Source organism: Dasypus novemcinctus, chromosome 13 (assembly GCF_030445035.2).
Source record: "Dasypus novemcinctus isolate mDasNov1 chromosome 13, mDasNov1.1.hap2, whole genome shotgun sequence".
In the NCBI taxonomy this organism is placed as follows: Eukaryota; Metazoa; Chordata; class Mammalia; order Cingulata; family Dasypodidae; genus Dasypus; species Dasypus novemcinctus.
Window position 1 is genome coordinate 1237343 of NC_080685.1, and position 23708 is coordinate 1261050.

Genomic DNA, 23708 nt, shown 5'->3' on the forward strand with positions numbered 1-23708 from the left:
CCTCCGGGGGTGGTCTGGCCCGGGCGGGGGCCGCCGCCTGCACCTCCCCCACGCTTCCCGCCCTCCCCCCACGCCGGGGCTGCCCCCGGGGGGGGGGGGGACGAGCCCGTGAAGGGCCTCGGGGTCGGGGTGGGCGGGGCGCAGCGAGGCCCACCTCCCCACCCGCGGTGCCCGCAGTACCCCGGCGTGGCGCAGAGCATCAGCAGCGACGTCAGCAACCTCATGGCAGTCCTCAGCATGAGCAACGCGCTCCCCGAGGGTGCGGGGGGCTGCGTGCTGGGGGGCGGGGGGGGCTGCGCGCTGGGGGGCGGGGGGGGGGCTGCACGCTGGGGGGGGAGGCGGGGGGACCGGCTGCACGCTGGGGGGGGAAGCGTGGGGGGGGCCGGCCGCACCCTGGGGGGGGAAGCGGGGGGGGGCCGGCTGCACGCTGGGGGGGGCGGGGGCCGGCTGCACCCTGTGGGGGGCGGGGGCCGGCTGCACCCTGGGGGGGTCCGGCTGCACCCCGCGCCCGCCCACCGGCGCCCGCCCGCAGGCCTGTTCCCGGAGCACCTGGTGGACGTGCTGCGCCGCGAGCTGGCCCTCGAGTGCGACTACGAGCGGGAGGCCGCCTGCGCGCGCAGGTTCAGGTGCGCCCCCCGCCCTCCCCGGGCCGCGCCCTCGCCGGGGCTCGGTCCCGCGCGCCCACGCACGTGCGCCGCCCCCGCAGGGAGCTGCTGCGGGACCACCCCTTCTTCTACGTGCCCGAGGTCGTGGACGAGCTGAGCAGCCCCCGCGTGCTGACCACGGAGCTGGTGCCCGGCTTCCCGCTGGACCAGGCCGAGGGGCTGAGCCAGGAGATCCGCAACGAGGTGCGCGGGCGGCCGGGGGCAGGGGTCCGCGGGTGTGCTGGGGGGCCGGGGGCCCCGAGCTGGGCCGGCGCTCCCCCGGGGCGCTCACAGCCGCCGCCCCCAGATCTGCTACAACATCCTGGTGCTCTGCCTGCGGGAGCTGTTCGAGTTCCACTTCATGCAGACGGACCCCAACTGGTCCAACTTCTTCTACGACCCCCAGCAGCACAAGGTGGGTCCCGGGGGGCCCCGTGGCCGCTCTGCGTCCGGCCTCGACGGCCCATCTCCCGCCGCCCCTCTTTGCAGGTGGCTCTCCTGGACTTCGGGGCGACCCGGGAGTATGACAGGGCCTTCACCGACCTCTACATCCAGGTGGGGCGCGGGCGGGGGTCCTGGGCTGTGGGGATCCTGGCCGCGGGGCGGGGGTCTGGGGACGGGGATCTCAGGGTGCGGGGCGGGGTTCCAGGGACGGGGGTCTCGGGGTGCGGGGCGGGGGTCCTGGGCTGTGGGGGTCTCGGGCCGCGGGGCGGGGGTCCGGGACCGGGGTCCTGGGCTGCGGGGATCCCGGGTCGTGGGGCGGAGGTCTGGGGATGGGGGTCTCGGGCCGCGGGGGTGGGGGTCCCGGCCGAGTCCCCAACGGCCCGCCTCTCTCAGATCATCAGGGCCGCGGCCGACAGGGACCGCGAGGCTGTGCGCGCCAAGTCCATCGAGATGAAGTTCCTGACCGGCTACGAGGTCAAGGCGAGTCTGGGCGCGGCCCCTCGGTGCCTGGGGCGTGGGGTCGCCGCGCCTGCTCGGCCGAGGTTCCCGGGGCATGGGGCCCCCGCCGCCCTCGCTCCTTGGGGCCGGTGGGGCTTGTCCTGCCCCCGGGGGGACGCGGTCCGGCCTTTCAGGGGAACTGGCCGCCTGGAGCCCCGAAGCCGTCCTGCGCGCGGCGGGGTGAGCGGTGCCGCCCCTGGGGCCCGGCCCCGCCCGCCTGACCCGGCCCCCCGCAGGCCATGGAGGACGCGCACCTGGACGCCATCCTCATCCTGGGCGAGGCCTTCGCCTCCGAGGGGCCCTTCGACTTCGGCACCCAGAGCACGACGGAGAAGATCCACAGCCTCATCCCGGTCATGCTCAAGCACCGCCTCGTGCCGCCGCCCGAGGAGACCTACTCGCTGCACCGCAAGATGGGCGGCTCCTTCCTCATCTGCTCCAAGCTCAAGGCGCGCTTCCCCTGCAAGGCCATGTTCGAGGAGGCCTACCGCGCCTACCGCAGCAGGCAGGCCGCGCCCTAGCCCTAGCCCCAGCCCCGCGCCCCGCGCCCCAAGCTCGGCCCCAGCCCTGCGCAGGCCTCCTCCCGCACCGACAACCACCCCCCCACGCCCCGGCCCGGCCCCGGCCCCGGCCCGCACGCGCCTGCTGTGGGAGGGCGCGGGCGAGCGGCGCGAGGAGCAGCTCCAGCTCCTCGCTGTGTGTGCGCTCCCGAGACGACGGAAGGAGAGGCGCTCTCCTCCTCCCTTCAGTCACGGGCTCACCTGGAGGGCGGGCGCCAGGCCCACCCAGCCCCATGCCCACCAGCGCGGCTTTCCGATCCCGGGCTCGTGGGATGTCCCTGGACCCGCCCCGCGGCCCGGCCGTGGGCAGCGCCCCGGGCCCTCGGCGCTGGTAATGGTGTAACCTCTTGTAACTGATTTACTAGTTTCATTAAAAAAAGTGCCTGTGAAAGCGCTCCGGGGCCTGTGCTGTTTCCTGGGTCCTTGCAGGTCCTGGAGCGCGCCCACCCACACGGCCCAGCGCCCTCCACCCCAACAGCAGGTGCCCCGGGGTGGGGGGGTCAGGCCCGCGCCGGGACTTGTGGGGCGCCCCCAGGCTTGTGCGCAGAGCTGAGAAGGCTGCGCCGGTGGCCACGGGAGAAGGGCGGGCAGCAGTGGTCCCTGTCCCCCCGCCCCCCAGCAGCCGCGCTTCTAGACCCCGCGAGCACAGTGTGAGGCTAGCGCTGGAGCTGCGTGCCGGGTCCCACTGGCTGGACTCCTGGATGCAGCCGTTTCGGGCGTCCAGGGTGTAGCAGGCCTGTGCGCCCAGGAAGTGCCCTGGGGTGCCATAATCTCTGGACGACAGCGGGCGGCCGAGGCCGCCCGCGGGCTCGGGGTTGTCCGCTCTGGAGCCCGGGCTGCGGCGGCGGCGGGGTGCAGGCTCGCGGGACGCGGCCTGGGGCACTGGCGGCACTGGCAGCTCCTCCTGCCGTGCTCAGGGCTCGAGGCTTCTGGGAGGCGCACGGCCTGGGAGGAGGCCGGCCCGCCAGCCCCTCACCCTCCACCCACCCCGGCCCGCCAGCCCCTTACGTTCCAGCAGCAGGACGCAAAGGGGAGGAACCAAGGGGAGGGCCGGCAGGAGGCACGTCTGCGCCTCCCCTAGAACCACTGCGGAGCCGTTTGCCGGGGAAGGTGGAACGTGGTTCTGTGCCTCCAGGCCCAAGAGCTGGACTAGAGCCCTCTCGTGAGGGGTCCACGGCGCGCTGCGGCCACGCGTCTGCGCAGGCTGGCCTGCAGTGCCTGCGTGGCGTTTTGAGCTTACACCGCGGTGTGGGGGCCCTGTACTCGCCTGTCCACGCTGAAAGGCCCGAGGATGGGTGGGGAGTGGACTATGGAGCCATCATGGCCTCACCACCTACGAAGCCTGCTTATGGTGCACCAGCGCCTCACGGACGGACTCACTGGGTCCAGGCGGGCATTTCAGGGAGAGGGCACCTTGCGCCGGCTCGCGGAGGACCGGGATCTGCGCCAGGCCGTTTGGCCTCACGCCGACCCGGGGGAGCATCCTGGGCGGGCAGCACCCCTTCACTGGGACGCGCTGGCAGAGCTGAGCAGGTCACTGGGACTGACCCTGCAAAGCTGGAACGTGTGACTGGCCATTTATAGGACAAGCCTCAACCTGTTCCAAGCTACCACCCAACTGCCTTAAAGGACGGCATCCGTTATAATGAAACAACGTAACGTCAAACAGGAATCTAGCTGAAATGGGCACAGGAAAGTTTCTCAGAATTATTTAGCTCCAGCCACCATTCAGGATTTCCTTTATTCAGACCCCGTGTTCTTAGCCGCGCCACTTTAACTCAAGACAAGCGGTGACTTGCCTGGCGGTCCTCGGGTCACAGCCCTCCTGCAGCACCGGGCGGCACCGCTCACTGGAGCCTGGCGTGGAGGGGGCCAGGCAGTGGCACCGTGAGGGCCAGCGCAGGGCGGGCTCTGCACTGCTAAAAGTAACGGGAATTCTGGCCAGAAGAGGGCAGCTGAAAGCGTCAAGAGAATTTAAACTTATTTTCACATGAGCAGTGGAAGAAACTAACCACGTCCTGGATTACGTCACACCAGGCAAACTACACCTGAGCAGGGGCATCTATCTGGAAGGCTCCAAGTAAGATGCCAAGAGCCAGCTGTCTTTTCTCCATGCCTCAGACTTCCTACATGGGGCAAAAAAGACAAAATACTCAATTCTAACAGTTCCCTGTTTTATTGCAATACATCAAAGTCTGGTTAATATTAAGTGGTATCAACATAAAATATTGCAGGGAGTCTTGTTTTTGACTGTCCCACCTTATTAAATACTTCTGTGCAAAAGAATCCACATCATGTTTGGGAGCAAAGAATCTCTTATCAAGTTCCCTAAGACACTCAGGGCGTAAAACTAAATGAAATAAAATAGTGCTTAGAGACCCAATCAAAGGGAGAAAATTCCCTTCCCATACACCTGTCAGCATTATAATAGAAATATAAAGTGATCACATCTAAGCCATGCAAAACTGTACAATATTACAATGAAAAAAAAAAACCCTAAAAAATTTATATACCACAAATGATACTACTGAATAAAAAGGTGGGTTGTTGTGTTTCCATGACACCGTGGGGGGGGGTGTCATCTGTTTCCCCCGCAACGGGCTGCGTGTCCTCGCAGAGCTCGAGAAGCCCGCGCTGCTGGCCCAGGGGGAGCGGGCAGGCCGCAGGGACTCGGCCACGCCGGCCGCGAGCAGAGTCGCGAGCCGCCTGGAGTCGGGCCAGTGGGAGCAGCTTTAAGTGGCTCACGAGGCTCATCTAGGGGGCCTGGGGCAGGGGCGGTGGGAGCTGAGTCCCCAACCCCTAGGGCCCGGCCACCGGGCCTGGGCAAGGGGGGCCACAGCACTCGCGCTGCACTGACCACCCGGCTGGAGCGCACGAGCCCCCTGCCTGAGACCGCCCGAGGCCGCGGACGCCTTCCCCCCGCTCCAGCTTCCACGCACACGCAACTGGTCTTTCTTGGACATGGACGTGGCCACCGAGGAGAAAATGAGGAATGACAGGTTTCTAAGCACATGCACGGCAGAGACCGCGAGCCGGCCTGGAAAGACGGCCTGGCTGTGAGCACGACCAGAAGTTCAGAGCAGCTGGAAACCCAGCAGATGGACATTTTCCTGTGGTGTCTCACACACTCAAAAGCTGTGCTCCCTGGGGAAAGCATAGATGAGTAAATGTAAGTAAGTTTTCTTAAATAGTAAAGAACAGAAATCTGCTTTAGCAATCATTTGATGGGGAGCAAAATCTTTCCTTTTGGCAAAAAGAAATATGCATTTTATATACCCAAAGCGCACAGCAAGATCAGTCAGAATTCAGGCATAGACAACAAGCTGGCTGGACGTGGAAAACACCAAATACCAACACATGGAACCCACACAGAAATGCCTCTGAATTTTTCTTTTCTTTTGATGAGAGAAATTAGTTCCTGCTGCCATATGCATTTAAGTACAAAGGATGACCTCTGAAGCACGCGAGACCTCTTCTGGGCTTGCCGTCAGCGATCGCTGATTACTCAGCAGGTTTTCCTCGTCCTCTGGAACCCTTTCCTCATCTTTTAAAGTTCCTCTCAGAAGCCTCGAAAGGTAACGGACTCCATACTTAGGGATGGTGGGATAAGCACAGTAGGGCGATCATTATCTTGGAAAAATTCCCCAAAAACAATCACCCTTGGCAATGTTTCTCCCCAAAAGACCTGCTTTTAGAACCTGAAAATATTTGGGACTGATCTATTGTAATTGATGGGCCCACTTAAGGCTGCCGTGGCAGAGTAAAGCAGCGCTGTGGTGCAGCCTGCCCAGGTGCTGGGAGCCAGGTGAGCCGGCAGCAGGTGAGCCTTCAGGGCCCGCCCTCACCTTCCCTGTGGGAGACTGACCAGTCAACCTGATTCTTCAGGGTTTTATTTTTATCTGAAAATCCTCCTTTGGAAAATAAGCACCTACAGGCAGCAACAATTCACAATTAGTTGTCAAAACTGTAAACTATTTCAGAGAGAAAAAAACGAATGGCTTGGCCTATAATCCTGTGAGCCCCAGCCTGGGCTCTCCTCTGTCTAGAAAGAGAAGAGAAAGTGGACAAGGGGAGGGGAGGGAGGGGAGGGAGGGGAGGGGGAGCTGGGTTCGGGTCACCTACGCAGCCAGGGCACGGGGACCAGAAGCCCACGGGGATGACGTCACTCAGCATCTGGAGGCGCCAGAGTACTCTTACATGACCTTCCTATTCCAAAAGCAAAACACTTTGGGAGATTAGAATTATGCAGTAAATTATGCTCACCGCAAAATAAAATAATACACAAATCTGAGCAAGCGCTGACTTCATACGTTTAAATGTCCCAGCTGCCACGACTGTTTTTACATTCCCATTGTAGCTTTTCTTTGCTTCCCTCCCTGGACCTCGGTCACCTCTCCACAAACGAGAGGTCACTGCGGGTGCGCTGAGGAGGCCGGCACGGCTACGGAGAAGGACAGCAAGTGCTGTGACGTCGTAACGCGTCAACACTGCGCTCCGGTGGCCTACTGCAGAAAACCTTCCACTGCAACTGAACTCTAAAGAGGAGAAGATCCTATTTCTATTTCTCAGGAAAACTTTGACAAAGAGTAAGAGAGGCAGATTCTCTTTACTTCCATGAGATACTTTTATTTTTATCCCTTTCTCTACTCGTGCTGAACTGGTGAAATGACGGGAGAGTTCTGGTTCTGCGCCTCGCCTCCTGGTGGCAACGACAGCAGCAGGGGTCCAGTGGAGTGTGGCTAAGGGAGCCGAGCCTCAGTCCACGCCACGCTGGGCTACCTTTCCGCAGAGTCCTGGGGTCAAAACGCATCCACTTCCCACGGGTCTGAGGAAGAACATTTGGTCAAGCTGTTCGAGTCCTGAGCACCTGAGGTTTCCAGCGTTTTGGCCCCCGAAGCCCTCCCTTCCTGGCTCGCTGAAGCCCGCCCACCCTCGGCAGACGTCTCCTGGAGAGGCCGCCTGCCGCTGCAAGGAGCAGAGCCGCGCTGAGCCGCGTGGGGTGCCCTGGGGAGCACAGCCGGGCGGCCACGGCACTCTGTGTGCCCTTCCAGGCAGGAGGGGGTGGTTGGTGGCAAAACTGTATTTCTATACTCATCTGCAGACGATACCAAAAGATAACAAAAAGGAAAAGTCTGGTTCAAATTCTGCCACCAGAAAAAATATTTTGGAAAGAGATGAGTTTACCTTTCGATGCTGCTGCTCGAAGTGGCTTCCAATTTAAAATATGACACCCAGGTCGCACTCCAAACCAGTGAGGTCAGTCTCAGAACGTTTCTAGCCTCCTGGTGATGCCAATGGCACTAAAAGGGGCTCTGCTTTCTCTAGCTCTCCCTCAGAAATATCAGCTTGAGGCCTTTTCTACCCTTCAAATTACCTGGCTAGGAAACAGACAAAAACCAACCCAATTTCTTTAAATTAAATCATCTCTTTTCCTTATATATGCACCCATCTTTGTTGAGTACAAGATGCTGCTTTTTAAGTATATACATTCATAGTGAGCTTTCTAAATGTGTGTTGCCTAAACCCTGCACTGTAGTAAATATGCCTTGTCTCATCAGCGAGGACCCCCAGGCTGCTGAGCCCGGCTGGCGCTCCCTCCGGTGTGGGGAGCCCACGAGCTAGGGCAGCGTGGCCGCACCTGCCTCAGCTCAGGTCTGTCACTTGCATTTTGTACTCTATTTAAGCTACCTTTGGGGGAGGGAGTATTACTGAAAGCAGCTCTAACTGTGTGGATGAGGTCCTGTCAGCCCCAGCCACTGGCCAGCCCGCCGCCCGCCGCCCGCCGCCTGCCCTGGTCGTCAGGCAGAGGGGGGCTGCAGCGGGGAGTGGGGCGCGGTGCTGCGGAGCTCACGGGTCCCAGCTCCCGCGGTCGGAGCTCCCCAGCGAGAGGCTGGCGCTCTTCCGGGGCGATGCCGGGCTGGGGGGGCTGCTCAGGTTGGAGCTGTTGGAGGCGGTGGAGCGCCGCGGCGAGTCTGAGTCCTGCAGGGCCGGGGGAGACACGGGAGCAGCGGTCAGGGGACCGGCGCCCCCGCCCACACGGCCCGACGCGGCTTTCTACCCTGTCTGAAGTCCCTCTTCTGAGCTGGGTGGGAGCCCGGGACAGGGCAGGTGGCCAAGTGATGCCACGGGCCACGAGAACACGGGTTACGTATGTCCGTATGAAGGACAGGAGCCGGCCAGCTCAGGGACACCCGCGGGCCGCACCCAAGTGACCGTTGCTGCCCGCGGCTCAAGGGAGTTCGCCTGCTGCCGCCAAGGCCACTGCCCGGCAGTGGCCGTCCTCTTCCGGCAGGAGACTCGGCGGGCTGCCCCCCGCGCCCTCACCTCGCCGTCGTAGTCCCTCGCGGGGGCGTCACTCCCTTGGTCCATGCCTCCGGAAGACAAGGAGCCCTCCGAGGGCGAGGGCGCGGGCTGCCGCTGGGCGCCATAGCTTCCTCCCGAGAACTCCCTCTTCAACGCGCTGCCGTTCTGAGCCGACGACCCTAAGCACAGCAGCAAGGAGACCTCACGCACACGGCCGAGGGCGGGCCCCGGGCCCCTGGACGTGCGGCTGCTGAGGCGACCCACTGTCCTCCCTGCCCCATGGCACCTGGCCAGCCCTGCCCGATGACGGCTGCTGGGCGAAGCCACCGCCCTGGGTCCTGCGTGCCCGCGGCCAGCGCTCCCCTGCGTCCAGCAGCCCTGCTGCCCTGTGCGGCTCCCTGCGGCCGGCCAGGCCGGCAATGTCCTGCTCATGGGCCACCCCCGCGGCCCTCCAGGACCCCCGCACACACTTCCTTGTGAGTCTCCGTGCCCTGGGGCGGCCACAGCACCGTGGCGCTGGTACTGCGGGCTGCCACTCTCCTCATGGAGTGGCCTCTCTGCCTCGGCTTGGCGCAGGGCCTGCCCACGGCAGGTGCTCAAGAGCTCTGTCCTCAGTGACAGCAGCAAAGGACATTTCCAGAAATAAGTCCCAAGTGTCACCTAACTTCCGGAGACTTTCCACAAACAGCATGTCCACCCACGGGCAGGAAGCCTGAGATGCAAAAGGGAGGTGGTTTTCTTCAAAACCCCCCCCCATTTGACCTTAGCGTTGGGAAACAGAAAGCTAGTCGAGGGCAGCAGAGAACTGCTCCTCAGTGTGCTGGCCATCGCAGTGTTCTGTATCTGCTAGAGTGCTCGACAACGGAGAACTTTTGTTAAATCTGTAATAAAAATCTTCTTGGGTACGTAAGAGCTTGAAAAATTGAACAGTTTCTGTTTTTTGTTTTCAAACTTGGACACATGGAACACGCCTTTCAATTTTGCTAAGCTCCAATGTTAGGGTCTCAAGTGCACACACGCGTCGGACCCCAAGGGCAGGAGGCCGCCCGGGCCTGGGGCACGGCCTTCCCGCGGACGGGGCACTTACTTGCCGACAGGCCGCTGCTGGCGCTCATGGAGCGGCCCGGCTCAGGGCGGGCCTTGGTGATGGAGGGAATGCTGACGGAGCCGCTGAACGCCGCCCGGCTTTCCTGAGGCCGGGGGTTCTACGAAGAAGAGAAAGAAACACCTTCAGCCAGAGAGACAGGAACTTTCTATTTTCCAGTATAATTATCAAGAATTAGAATTATCTTGACCAAAGTGATGAAGAGAAATAGCAAATTATATAATCCTTCTCTCCCACAAAAATAATATACCATAATATGAAATCCTCCCCATCCACTTGAGGGTAAATATCTATTCTTTTACTTATTGAAACACTTATCAGTAAGAATCTTTTGCTGTGGGAACAGTAAGAAAGAGTTATATGGTTAGAGGTGATAGTGAGTGTAAAATTACATGGACATTTGCAAAGAACTGAAGCAAAGCTTTTCCTAGGGACGACGTTTCTGTTTGCTAAGGATAACTCGGTAGATGCACAAGTAGCCCCCTTGGAGGAAGGTGACCTAGAATCATGTTCTTCACCGCCGTGTCCTACGCCGGCAGGAGCACTAGGGGGGCTTCCATCTAATTGCTGCGTGACCCCAGCCTGCCCCTACAATCGTGGGGTGCGCGGTGAGCTGGAGCACGGCCGAGGACAGGAGCGGGGTGCAGGGCTGGCGAGGGCGGGGAGGAGCAGCCCCACGGATCCCCGTGTGCCGCCTGCACACACTGAAGGGGCACATCCCTTTCCATCACTGCAGGGCTCTCTCCATTTCTGAGGATTTCCCAGCCTCACACAAGCGATTTCTGACACAAATGGTCTGGTGTTCTTTGATTTTTCATGATTTATAAACAGATTTATGTTTATTTAAAACTCTACCTGCTCCTTTCCAGTCCTCCTTCATCGCCACAGGCCCGGGGCCTGCTCGCAGCGCAGCTGGGGTGAGCGCAGCCTGCGCCCCACGCTCCCGGCCGTCGGCTGCCACGGGGCCCTGGCTGAGGCAAGAATGCAGCGCTTAGCCCGTCCCTGCGCTCAGGAGCCCAGGAGGCACCCGCAGGCTCCCTCTGCACCTTCCCTTTTGGCTGGGGGCTCAGGAGGCCTGTGACTCTACGATGGAAACGCAGTGAAGAGAGCCACGCGCTGGCAGAGGCACCCGCTCGCCCGCCTCTGAGTTAGGAGCACAACGCGCTACTGCCACCTGACACCCAGGCCCACGTCGCTGCAGGGTTCCACGAGGTCAGAAGTCACCCTGATGGTCACGACCACAGACAGAGGACAAAGAGGAAGTTCTCTTAGCACAAACAACTCATTAAAATTATTTGTTTTTCTGATTATAAAGGCAATACTGATTATAGAAAATGATAAATACTGAAATCATAAGAGACCAAAAAATGTCACCTATGAATTCACCAGACACTGTTAACAATTTGGTATATTTCCTACTCTTCTTTTATTCCAACACTATTTTATTCTTTCACAGTTGGCCTTATGGTAGCATGCTTTTTTCAAACAGCATGCAACACAAAGCTAGCTAGTATAGACAAGTTTGCCTCACTTTAGTGTTTCAAAAACACTGAATGTGTTGTAATCACCCCTCATGCTAAATAAATGTTACCTCTCTTTTGGTACATTAAAGTGAGAGGACATCAGAAAAATTTATTCCTGACCTGTCGCTGACGGACATTATTTCATGTGAATATAAGTCGACTTTACCTGAAAGCTCTACAAGGTCCAGCAAGGGAAGGCCTACGTGCCAACACGACCCCTTACACGCTCACACCCGCCCTTCAAGCACGTGACATCAGGCCGGCGCCCTGATGGACCCCCCTACGACCCTCCTCCCCACCTAGCACCACCCACAGGCCCTTCTGCCCAGCTGGGGACGTGGGGGCCTCATCCCTTTGGTCATTTTAGCATTTCTTAAACTGACTGCGATCATGACAAAACTCAATTCCAGCATCTAAAACAGTGACTAGTGTGGTACATACTCTGCTGAAGAAATGAATCATGCCTGCAATCCTAATTTTCTACTTCAAGCCCTGGGGTTACTGCGGTTGGCAATGTGCATTATGAATTTCAAATTACAATCTTTTCTGTAAGAATATACTGCATTAATACTAGTTTGACATTAAAAGTGGGTATCTGTCTGAAAGATACAAAAGACATTTTACTTGTACTGTTTAAATAACTGATAGCAAATCTCCAAATAACCCAATTTATACAATAACATTTAAAAGATGACTGTCACCTGTGGTATAATATGGTACAGGTCAAACGACTCAGTATCTAATACCATGAAATGAGCACAAACACTTGAGACTTTTGAGATGAAAAGAAACAAGTAAAAGAAGACGTGTCCTCAGCTGTGGCTGAAAGCACTCTGCGTTGTAGTGAGTGAGAGCCTAGAGGTGGACCCCAGTGCCAGGGCCCCACGAGGGGGCTGTGACTGATCCGCCTGCAGTGTCGGTGTCCCTCAGCGTCCAGAACACCTGAGGTCGCAGTGGGGTCGCAGCTGGAGACAGGACAACAGCCGAGATCGCTGCGGGAACCCGAGCCAGACACCGGAAGAGTCACAGCAGGGACGGCTGGAGGCGCCCGAAGCAGCCTCGGCCATTCTGATTCACAGATCAAATTTGCAAAGTCCATGTAATTCTTAGTGTGTTATCAGTTTAAAGCAAATGCTTTACCTTTTTTCCCCTTTAACTCTAAAGAAACAAAAAGCTTACAATGAAAAGCGGGGGCTAGCAGTCGCCATTCCCACACTCAGGAGCGACCCCGAGGAACCCAGTGGCCACACCAACGCAGCGAGGAGAGCGTAGGGGCCGGAGCAGCAGTTCCAGCGCCACAGTTTTACCCCCCCCCCCCAAATAAACCTTAAAATACCCTGGGGCTGTCCTTTTCTATAAAATAAACCTACCCTAGAATAAATGGCAAAAATTAGCCTAGAAAATAGACCCATTGCTGGGTAACATTGAATGTTGAAATAATAAAGGAATGATACAAAGGAAGTGTTCAAGGGGAAAAAAATGTAAAAGTAAAAAGCAATTCAAGGAAAGAGTATTTTTTAAAAAGTTTCTCATTCGGTTAAAATTAAACTTCATTATAAAGTGATATGGAACCTAAGCCTATATCCTCTCCATGTACAAATATGCTTAAAATTGGGTAAAACTTCCACTTCCTATTTATGGATGGCTACCTTAAGCAACATTTCTACCATCTTGAAGAAGTTCTTGATTAATTTATACAACATTCCTCTGGAATCCTCTCCCTGCACTGTTACCAAGCAAACTAAGGCTTATTTTAACGTTTATCATGGTTAATCCTTTTTTCTTAAGACATTTAGAAGACATTATAATTTAATGTCAATGACAAGGATATTTAAAACACAATAACTTAGAACAATTTTTCAATACAACAAAAACATCAAAATAAACCTCTAACCCTACAATTAACTTTCTTACTGGAAGACTACTAAATTACAAATAAAAGCAGATGCTATGATTATTTCTAAGCCAGAGGGCACCATGGGGAATGGCTCCTACGACAGAGGACACGTTTCTCGATTTCAGAGTATCTTGATATGGACATCCTGCCCTGGTGCCCCCGGCTCTCCAGCTCCTGCCAAATCTCTCCTAACCAACCCACAGCCACGTGAAAGGGGCTGACAGCAGACGCACGGCCTTCAGAACAAGGTATGCTGTGTTTTTTTTGCCTCTCTTTGATTCAGTTCAGTTCATCTAGGGTCCTGGTTGGAATTAAAGGCATTGCCAGCAAGCCAAAGATTAGTAGGATCTACTTCCTTTTTATAATTTTTCCTGTTACTCATTAACAGTGTTATACTTTTTTCTTTGAAGCTTTTCAAAAAGGGGTTTATTATAGATAGGAGCTAAGTGGGTAAGCCCTATCATAGACTTAAGCCTCATTAAATATAAAAATTTTCTCTGAGTTAGTTATATGGAGGGATGAGATATAAAAAATTCCAGAAATTCTGGGAGCCTTTTTTTCTTCATTCTGGCAGAAAAAAGGCCCACTCAAGCTATTTCTTATAATGGGCTTTATAATGAAAATACCATGATGGAAAACAATTTATTAAACACAAAAAACCTCCAATATCATTTCAAAAATAAAGCAAATAGCTTCCTCAGTCCTCTCTTTTCTTCTTCGAAAGAAACAAGAAATTAGGACTTGAAGAAAGAGGAGGAGGAGGCAGCAGCAGCAGGAGCGGGACCGGGCCGGGGAGGGACATCAGGCCTGGGGGCATCCACGAAACGGCGCTGGCTCCGCGTGTCGCTGGTTAGGCGGGGCAACTGGAGACCCGCACTCGTTAGTAAAAGTTAACGCCGGACTTGGCTGGTCGTACCCTCAGAGTCATAAAGCTTGGTGTACCAGGGACAGAGCGCAGAGACGGGGAATAGTCAGGGTTTATGGAATCAGGAGAGAGAAACTTTTCAGCAGAATTAACAGTCATGTGATAGATGTGCTCAAAGTTGATCGGAGAGGAGATCAGACTGGAGTGATGATGAGGGAGTGGATAAGGGAGATCTGGCTATCAAAAACAACAGAGAGAAGAGAAAGACCTAATAAGGTAATGGACATGGGTTTGCTAATTACATGTGACATTTCTGACAACATGCACACAGAAAAAGCAAAGTAGTACTATCAAATAAGTTCTGAATAGTTGGGAACTATCACTTAGTGTACAATTACCTTCCGTAATGGAAAATTTCAAGTTTTGGCTCTTGGGGAAAAAACAACTACATTTCTGGAAAACATCTTACAAACTTTTTTATTAAAGGCAGAGGTTGAATGACTTGCTAGAGAGAATGTTTACTAACTCAAGTTGGTATTTGCATTCTTAGGAATTGAGATGAACTTTCTTTGTTAAAAAAAAAAAAAAAAGCTGGTAGATTAGGCTTAAAAGTTCCTTTAGAAGATACTGTTTTTCATTTTGAGATAGGAATGAAATCAGTATTTTTCAAGACTGTTTCCAAAAAGGAAAAAAAATATTGATGCAAATGCTGTAATTTTGATTTAAGAAGCAAAATTACTTCTTGAACAGCTAAAAGATCAATAAGCTGGAAATTTTATCTTTATTAACAATTTTAGCATTGGATAGGAAATTTATGTGGAGCTAAAGTTACTAATCATAAAGCCAGTAGAAATGTATCTTTTAGGGGTAAAATATTATTCTTGCATTCAACTGGAGAAAAATCTGTCCTTTATTACCAGCATTCACTTATGAAAAAAGGTAAATGCTTAAAAATTTTGAAGACAATGTACACAGCATGTCTTCCCATGACATGCACACTACCTAATATTGCCTATATTCTCCGGGCTCACCAAACACACGAAAAGCTCGCATTTGACAGGGGACGCGGGAGAAAACAGGACTCTCAGGCTTGCTGGCCCTTCCAGGTTCACGAGGCCGACAAGTACTTCAGGGTCAGTTCAGAGGAAGCTTCCAAAGCTCTCCAGTGAGCCGTAAGCGTATAAGCATTTCACAGGAAAGTAATACTGATCTGAGTAAGTTAAAACACTAAGAATGGGTCCATGCTTTTTGCAGAGATGACAGCATGTGACTTTAGTATTCGAAAGCCCTTTATTAGGTGAATTTAATTCTTCATTTTTTAGAAACAGTTAATTAAGTATAGATAATTTCAGTGGAAGTCTGAGAATACAGTAAAAGAGCACAAGCTTTTCAATAAACAGACACACACCCAGGTACAGACATGCAGATCATCATTTTTCAGACATGCGTATTATTGCGCTGTTCACCATTGTCTTCTCTGAGGTCAGCGCAGTTCTGGGCACAGTCAGCGCTCAAAGAATATTTGTTAAGTGACTGATGAAATGCCTGTGAACAGCCCCACCCAGCTTTTATGCTCCCTGCAAGCAAAAACAAAAGTCCCGTGAAAATGAACTCCTGCTGTGGGACCACGGACGCAGACACAGGGAGGTGTTACTGTGTGGGACATGCACAGGAGAAGGGCAGGGACAGGCATCTGCACCAACTTTCTACCTCGGGAAACAGAGGCACTGACACGAGAAGAAGACATGAAAGGAGCGGGAGGAATGTTACAAATGACTGAATTGCTAGGGCAAAAATCCCAAAATGCTGGGTTAGCCAAATCAGGTGAGGACAAGGGCTTCAGTTCAAGAGGCACAACTGGATCAGGAGCCAGCACACGGGCATGGAGCCAGCGGGGGATGAGTCTTTGGGAAATGCGATCTGAACTTGTTTTGCTTAGGAATAAAGACTGGGTATTATTTTGAAAAAATATATGCAGAGGTTTATTTTAAGTGGTGGAAGGGTGAGGGGAGAAAAAGTAGGACAAGAGGGACACTTCGATATAAAAGATCTATCAAATATAAGCTATAAATACATTCACATTTCAACTACTTATTTTAGTTTAAAAATTCTATTTAGGGTATTTTGTGTCCAACATTTTAACTTCTGTAAGGAAAAAAGAGGCCTTGGACTGTATGGTTATGTTATGTTTACTTCTGAGAATAAAGGGAAACAAGACTGAGGACGTTAAGACAAGGTTCCGACTGTGAGAAGAAGGGAGCGGATTCTGAGACCAGGCCTTCCCTGGATGGAGACGGCACGTCCTCTGGGACCCGGCCGCGCTCCCGCTCACTGCTGGCCGCGCCTCTGCTCACGCTCGCCCTTCACTGCTCTTACCACGGGGAGGTCCTTCAGGATCTGTATTCCGTCTCCTGGGCCCATGTGTGCTATGTGGTTAAAGTTAGTCGGGTTAGAAATTAATTTAGTTCTCATTTCTGGATCTCGCAGCATCTCTCTGTAAGACAAAATACCTGTTTAGATACTTTTTCTAGGATTAATCTAGATAACAAAAGAAAAATAAATTAAGCACACTTTAATTTCAGTTTTTTGTAAAAATAAAACTTTAAAATCATCTTAAGATATAGTTAAATATAACAGAGTATATACTCAATTAAAAATTTACTTCCTTAGAAGGTTTTGCTTTAAATTTTAAATACAAGATCTTATGATTTTTGGTGGGAAAATAGACAAGATTCTTTTTATACTTAGACATCAAAAAAGCTATAGTCTATTTCATAGATGATTTTAACCATTTTATTATGTTTCTAAAAATAATTGCTATCACTTTAGAAATTTTGTTTTGTTTTTTTGAAGATTTATTTATTTTTACTTCATTTATTTATCCCTTTCCCTCCTTGTTGCTTGTGCTCACCGTCTGCTCTCAGCTCTCTGCGGTGGCGCAGGCCAGCTCGCCTTCACCAGGAGGCCCTGGGAATTGAGCCCAGGGCCTCCCGTATGGTAGACGGGAGCCCAGTCACCTGAGCTAGATCCGCCTTCCAGAAATGCTTTTAAATGTAACTACAAGTCTATTTCTGTTTGCTCATGAAGAGAACAGTCAATCCAAACTTCTTAAACATATGCAAGTTTACTACATGCACAGATATATTCTATGTTTATGACATAGGAAAGATACATGTTCCAAAAACTGATGATTCCACATACAAACACTAAACTCTGAGAGTAATAATTAAAATTATACTAAGACGTTACACTCATAATTGCAGTTTTGGCACCACAGATGAATGATTTTCAGAGATCACATTTTCCTTACAAATTAAATAAAGCAGTATCACCAAATGTTCCTTCAGATGCTACAAGTTTGCATGGATGATTAATAACAAATTAAGTATCTACCTTCTCTGCTGCATCCTCTCCTCTTCTGGGACTCTGAAGGAGTAACGCCGCTTGTTGTTAATATTTCTAACCATTTGTTTCCGACTATTATCTGATGTCTCAGGAACTACCAGTTCATCTCCTTCTATTAAAAAAATACAGACAACAGTGGCGTTCCTTAAATGGTTAAAACAGTTTCTAGTCATTTATCTCTAAGACAGTACAAATGTTAATCAATTGCACAAATACATACAGATCTGATTTTGAAAAGTTGTGTGTTGGTAGTATATAAGCAAGAATTATCAAAACAGCATATAATATACATGCTGAAATTAGACACTTCACTTAATATATTTTCACTTTGACTGTAAGCATAAGATGGCACAATATTTCTGGAAGAAAAAAATGTAGCTGCCCTGGTTCCTATCACCCGACTTGCCACCCCATGCAGCATCTCTAGTCTTCCCTCTCCCTCCAGGAGAGGTTTCATGGCTTAGGGGTGTTAAAAGAGCTCCTACTGTTATACCTTACAGTAATCTGGCATCAGTGGTAAGCTATTCATGTAAATGGTAACAATTAAAGTTACTTTTACATAATAAAATATTGCCTTTGCAAGATTTAATCTGTGAGATGGGCAGTAAGGAAAAGGAATGCGCTCCTACTACCTCCTTCACCAGAAATAAGAATCTGTCACTACGTCTACTCTTCTGATCTCAGGAGTGGGTGATACACAGACACCTTGGAACCCAGTGCCCATTTTTTCCCATTCAGTTATTCATACCTAGAAGTAAACCAAATTACTAGCAGGGGTTCCCAAAACGTGTTGGGCTATGTATGTGTAAAGCATGGCAGGGGTCAATTCTCTAAATAAGATAAGGAAAAAGAGAAAAGTCAATCCTTACAAGTTTTCAGGACCCAAAAAGCTGAAGTGAGAAAAGAATGTGCAGACAAGCCAAGTGGAACTGGAGGGCAAGCCAAAGTAAAAAAGCAACATTCCTTGAGGTATAACAATGCAGCTTAATCTGATTGGCTTTCCTGACAACAAAAATAAAAGAAGAGAGTTTCAAAAAGTAGATGAAGATATGAGAGCTAATTCTGGAATTTGGGATTTGAGTGGGTTTTGGTAGGCCGGTAGCACCAGGCAGTTCTGGCTAGTCAGGGGGCTGCAGGTGTACCGTGAGCTCCTAAGAGGGGAAGGACAGGCAAGGAAGGGAGAAGGAAGGAGCTCCCAGAGATGGAGGCCTTCTCTTTTTTTCTTCCCCAGCCTCCACCTCCACTCCGATCCTGGAGCGTGGGAAAAGGCCAGGTGGAGCAGTGTGTCCTACAGACACGCACTGGGTGTGGGCAGTTTACAACCAGCACGGTCACACAACGTGAGGACAGGGTGTACCCAAGCTGCACAAATATCTGAGAAGAAATGGGACACAAAAATTAAGCTAGGTCTTGGAAGTGAGGGTGTGAAGCGTCAGCGTCACGGTAAGTCCATCTCTGAGTGAGAAGCGCTTCTCCAACTCGAATGTCCTTCTCAGGCTCCCTGGAGCGCCCTCGTCTGCACAGCAAGACGCCTCCAGACCATGAGGAGGGGCCAAGGCACCGAAACAGGAACCAAATGGTTTCTGTGTATTATTTTTGTGCTTAAAGGGAAAAAAGTGCAGGAAAACCTCTGATATTTTTTTCTCTGATAGTATACAAATTTATTGGAGGGATATGAAGGGAAAAGAAAAGCATAAAGAAGAGACTAAACCCACTACCCAGAGATAACTGTCATGTGCTTTCTTGAGCCCATGTTTTAACTTACCCTTAAGACCACGTAAATTGTTAATTTCAATATGACACGCCATAGCTGCACATCCATTAACAGATTCACCACAGAAAAAATTTAAAAATGTATGAATAACTCTGTTACACAAAGAGCTGTGGCCACACCATGACAATGACTTTGTTATACAGAGGAGGGTCTTGGAATAGCATTTCTTAAGAGTGAGATCTGACCTCTCTGGGCATCCTGACTGGCCAACAGTGTACCTCCCGGCCTCCGCTCCGCAGGCACGGCCTCCCGGGGGACTCCCTCACTGCTGGGTCGCTGCCAACGCCCCTTCCTTCGCCGTAACGTCCAGCACTCCCACGCCCTCTGCGCTGACCCTGGACACTCTGGATTTTCTCTCTTCCCTACCTTCCCCCATGTTGTCATTAATGGTACTTCAGAAGTTCTAAGCCCTATCCACTGGCAGAAAATGTATTCTTAGAGTCCCAAACTGCAACTCTGGAAGGGTTTTCATGACTTTAGTGCTACCAATTTTGGTTAGTTTCTACAGTATTAAAAGTACAGAAGACATATTCAGCTATGCTTTTCCTATTTACCTAAGTACTCCACAGGAAAGTAATCGGGTTATGCCAGAATCAAATATTTTATTCACACAGCTGTGCAAGGTCAATTACAATAGCGTTTTGTCTGGTAGTTTATCTTCATTATCTTAGGAGATTATGGTAGTGGCAAAGTCAAAGGCTTTATGCAAGATATACTAGAGATTAAAGCTGGGGTCTGCTTCTCCTGACTCATGTACCTGAGCAGGCAACCCACAGAGGGAGCTTCCACAGGAGCTATCCCAGTACTGTGTGCATTTTCTTACCTGCCATCTTATTTTTAAAATATATTAGTCTAATAGTCTCCACCCCTAAAAGATTTAACGATCCATCAGTGTTTAAGGGTCGAACCTAAAAAAATAAATAAAATTAGTATATCAATAAAACCTTTACAAATTAAAAGATACAACATTTTGGTATAATATAAAGCACACACTATAAAGACCCCTCCTTTACCCTTGTAATTCAAAATACAGCCCTCTTAGGAAGCCCACAAAAGTTAACATCAATTCTGACTAGAAAGGGAAAATATGATTTAATTTGAACAAGCTTATAATGATAAAAGTTTAAGCAAATAATATCTTGTGTGACAAAACATTACTGTGAGGAAATACATTTAAACTTTAAGTTTGGCTTTTTAAAGTCATTAGTGACCAAATAATTATTTTTAGAGTAATTTCTGTTATCAAAAACTAAATGCACACAGATGATGAGCTGAAACTGCAGATTTCTGGGGAAAGGGGGGACTGTCAAGAAACGTGATGGAGCGACTGGTTATCCATATGGAAGCAACTCCAACTGGATTCCTACTTCACACCACACCCAAAAAATGAACTCCAGATGGATTTAAGACATGAATGTAACAGGCAAAACTTTGAAACTTCTGGAAGAAAATAAAGGTCATATCTTTATGACTTTGAGGTAGGACAGAGTTTCTTAAACAAGAGAGAAAACACTAACCTACAGGTTAAGAAAGATACATCTAACTACACTGAAAATTAAAAACTTCTGTTCAGCAAAAGACAATAAGAAAATGGATAGTCACAAACAGGGAAAAGATCTACCACACCCACTAATGCAGTATCCACAATATATAAAGAAGTCCAACAAATCAACAAGGAAAAGATGGCCAACCCAGAAGGAAAACGGATGAAAGACAGGACGAGGCACTTCATGGAGAGGAGATGCGAATGACGAACATACATAAAAGATTCTCAGTCACGCAGCGGACCAGGAAACACAGGCTAACGCAGCAGCGGGGTCCCACGTGGCGGCCCTTTACGAAACCCAGCCTCTGCCAGGACGGCCACGTGACCTCTCCACACACTGCTGCTCAGTCACTGCGGGAAGCACTGACAGCGCCTCGGGAAGGCGAGCGTCGCCCGCCCCCTGCGCCCGACTCCACCCAAGCACGTCTCGAACTCCTGCCCCCGCGCACCAGAAGGCCCACATCCCCGCATCGTCACTCTCACCAGCAGAACGCTGGGAAGAGGGGCTGCACCTGCCATCAGAGCACAGCAGGACAGGGACGGACTGGCCCAGAGTATGTCACAGTGGAAGTCGATGAGGACACGAGGACGTGCACCAACACGGACGATCTCAGACACACAGGGCATGAGTGAAACAAGGCAGAGGATGACATGAACATATTTTTTATAAAGCTCAAAACCAAGCAAAACTAGACACCATTTCAGAATATTTAAATATAGAAAAATGATGTGTTTTAAGAAATGCAAAGGAATGATAAACATGAAATTTGGGACGGTGATTCTTCTCTGGGGAGAGGCAGGGGTACGAGAGGGGAGGAGCTCACTGGGAGATGTGGGGAAATTGGTTTTCTGTTTTCAAGTCATAAGGTGGGTTCACAAGAATCAGTTTATTTAAAGCTTTGTGCCATAGTTTCTCTCATATACATTCCAAAACTTGAATGATAAAAATAAAAGAGAACTAATTTAAGGAGCCAAGAATTACACACTGGAGGAGCATAATTTAACTGTTTTATGCAATGTGACAGTATTTACAAGAGTGTTTTTTCCCTGCTGATGTCATTTAAAAATGGGGCAAAATCTGAAATATAATCTTGGCTACTTAATTTTATTGATTCCTCTATATCCTGCCTCCCAAGTGTACTATACATATCTATATGAAACTATAACTCTTTGTTCTTACAAAATAGCAGTTCTCTTCTGGTAACATTTCCCTTTATGTTATGAAAACACAGGAAATAAGAAAAGGAAATATTCTGTTTTATTTTTCAATCATGAGATACACAGCTTTGGTTAGGTTTAATCACTTTTTCTAGCCTGTAAATTCTGTCTTCACAGGGTTAAAACCTGCATGCCATTAGTGAAAAATAGTTATAATTAAGAACAATAATATTCTCCTTTTGGTTCCTTAAGCCAAAAATGTAAGATAAAACTGACATTTGAGATTGTAGGATACATTCTAGTTGTTCGTTATAATCATATTTAAATAATGAAACTAACTGTTGGGAAGCGGACTTGGCCCAGTGGTTAGGGCGTCTGTCTACCACATGGGAGGTCCGCGGTTCAAACCCCGGGCCTCCTTGACCCGTGTGGAGCTGGCCATGCGCAGTGCTGATGCGCGCAAGGAGTGCCCTGCCACGCAGGGGTGTCCCCGCGTAGGGGAGCTCCATGCACAAGGAGTGTACTCCGTAAGGAGAGTCATCCAGTGCGAAAGAAAGTGCAGCCTGCCCAAGAATGGCACCGTACACATGGAGAGCTGACACAACAAGATGACAGAACAAAAAGAAACACAGACTCCTGGTGCCATTGCTAAGGATAGAAGATGTCACAGAAGAACATACAGCGAGTGGACACAGAGAGGAGACAACTGGCGGGGGGGGGAACGGGAGAGAAATAAAAATAAATAAATAAATATATCTTTAAAAAAGAAACTAACTGTAATAAAAATAATACGGTATGAGCTACCTGAAAGTAAAATTAACCAGTTTGACCTTTGTTTCTATTATCCTACTTTTTACTAAGTTACAAAATACCAAATTACACATGCCAAAAAATGTTGAATTAATGAAAAATAGCTAACTAGTTCTGTTCATGTTTTCACATACACTCAATGCACTTAGCCCATGTTCAAATGTCCAGTTACCTTTTTGAGAGGGAGAGTCTGAATCCATTCCATGGAGTTCACATCAAAGATGTCAACTGCATTTTCACTGTACACTGAGAGGTACGGGGCACTGTAACCTGGGGGGAGTGGAGGGACAGACTCGCCATTACTCTTCACTATTAGACCCAAGACATTTTAAAAGATCTGTGCGAGGTAACTGTAGAGCACACCCCTACCAAAACTGTATTGCTGTCATACAGGAACCACATCAAAACATTTCTGAAGCAGACAAAACATATATCATAAATGATGAATTGGCATATCATGGGTCAGATTACACAGTCATGACAAAACACAAAGTTCCCTTGCATGTTACTGGTTTTACAAAGGAACTTCATCACAATTTAAAGTATTTGATTTCTAAAGCAGTTATATGACTGACAATGTAACTAGGGAAGCAGAGAAACTTTTGGGTGACTGTTCTAGTCGCAGTTATGAGTTACAGTGAAGCGTGCAGCACAGGTGCACGGGGTAGAAACTCAATACATAACTGCTCAAAGAATGAATATCAGTAAGTGGTGATAAGGGAAGAAAGAATAAATGATTTACTTAAAATAAGGTCACAAATTAAATTACTAACAGAAATTATTCATAAAAGTCAGACATTCCAATTTTTATTCCACATTAGAAACCTATAAATAATAGTACTCTGAACTGTTTTCTGACTAGGGTACAAAAGCATCCAGTCTCTAGATGATGTCACAGAGTATCTGGAAGAAAGGGTTTGTTCTGGAGGCAGGATAGGCGCCTCCCTCTTCCTTTGGTCTGGATCTCCTGCTCTTCCTGGAGTGAGCACGGACGGCTCTCCCACACTGACCTGCACTGACCCTTCACACTCGACTACCCGTGCAGCACTGCTCCTCCTCCTCCTTCCTCGGAGCCAGCCGCTCTGGCCTCTTGGGGTTTTACTCCATTTCCTGTACCTTCCGCAGGGTCAAGCCTTCCCTAGCGGCCCCCTTGTGGCTCCGTCCCTGTGGCACTGA

The 23708-nt window shown here is 50.5% G+C and overlaps 2 protein-coding genes across 14 annotated transcripts in view; one reads left to right on the forward strand and one right to left on the reverse strand.

The window, feature by feature from the left end:
• COQ8A (coenzyme Q8A) overlaps positions 1 to 2540 on the forward strand; it is a 33139-nt gene extending 30599 nt beyond the window's left edge. For both annotated transcript variants that reach the window (XM_058309390.2, XM_058309389.2), the window contains exons 9-15: positions 178 to 259; positions 533 to 626; positions 707 to 848; positions 952 to 1059; positions 1134 to 1199; positions 1482 to 1568; positions 1823 to 2540. In XM_058309390.2, the coding sequence (XP_058165373.1) occupies positions 178 to 259; positions 533 to 626; positions 707 to 848; positions 952 to 1059; positions 1134 to 1199; positions 1482 to 1568; positions 1823 to 2107 (864 nt within the window). In that variant the 3' untranslated portion in view covers positions 2108 to 2540. The remainder of the gene's footprint in view (positions 1 to 177; positions 260 to 532; positions 627 to 706; positions 849 to 951; positions 1060 to 1133; positions 1200 to 1481; positions 1569 to 1822) is intronic.
• Positions 2541 to 4306: 1766 nt separating this feature from the next.
• CDC42BPA (CDC42 binding protein kinase alpha) overlaps positions 4307 to 23708 on the reverse strand; it is a 382935-nt gene continuing 363533 nt past the window's right edge. For 7 of the 12 annotated variants that reach the window (XM_058309378.2, XM_071207321.1, XM_058309379.2 and 4 more), the window contains 7 exons: positions 22705 to 22802; positions 19842 to 19926; positions 17233 to 17356; positions 16216 to 16333; positions 9537 to 9654; positions 8471 to 8628; positions 4307 to 8125 (listed from right to left, as the gene is read on the reverse strand). In XM_058309378.2, coding sequence (XP_058165361.1) covers positions 7994 to 8125; positions 8471 to 8628; positions 9537 to 9654; positions 16216 to 16333; positions 17233 to 17356; positions 19842 to 19926; positions 22705 to 22802 — 833 coding nt within the window. In that variant the 3' untranslated portion in view covers positions 4307 to 7993. Of the gene's footprint in view, positions 8126 to 8470; positions 8629 to 9536; positions 9655 to 10409; positions 10526 to 12743; positions 14077 to 16215; positions 16334 to 17232; positions 17357 to 19841; positions 19927 to 22704; positions 22803 to 23708 lie in introns of those variants that run through there. The other 5 variants (XM_058309382.2, XM_071207322.1, XM_058309384.2 and 2 more) reach the window with 2 other exon arrangements.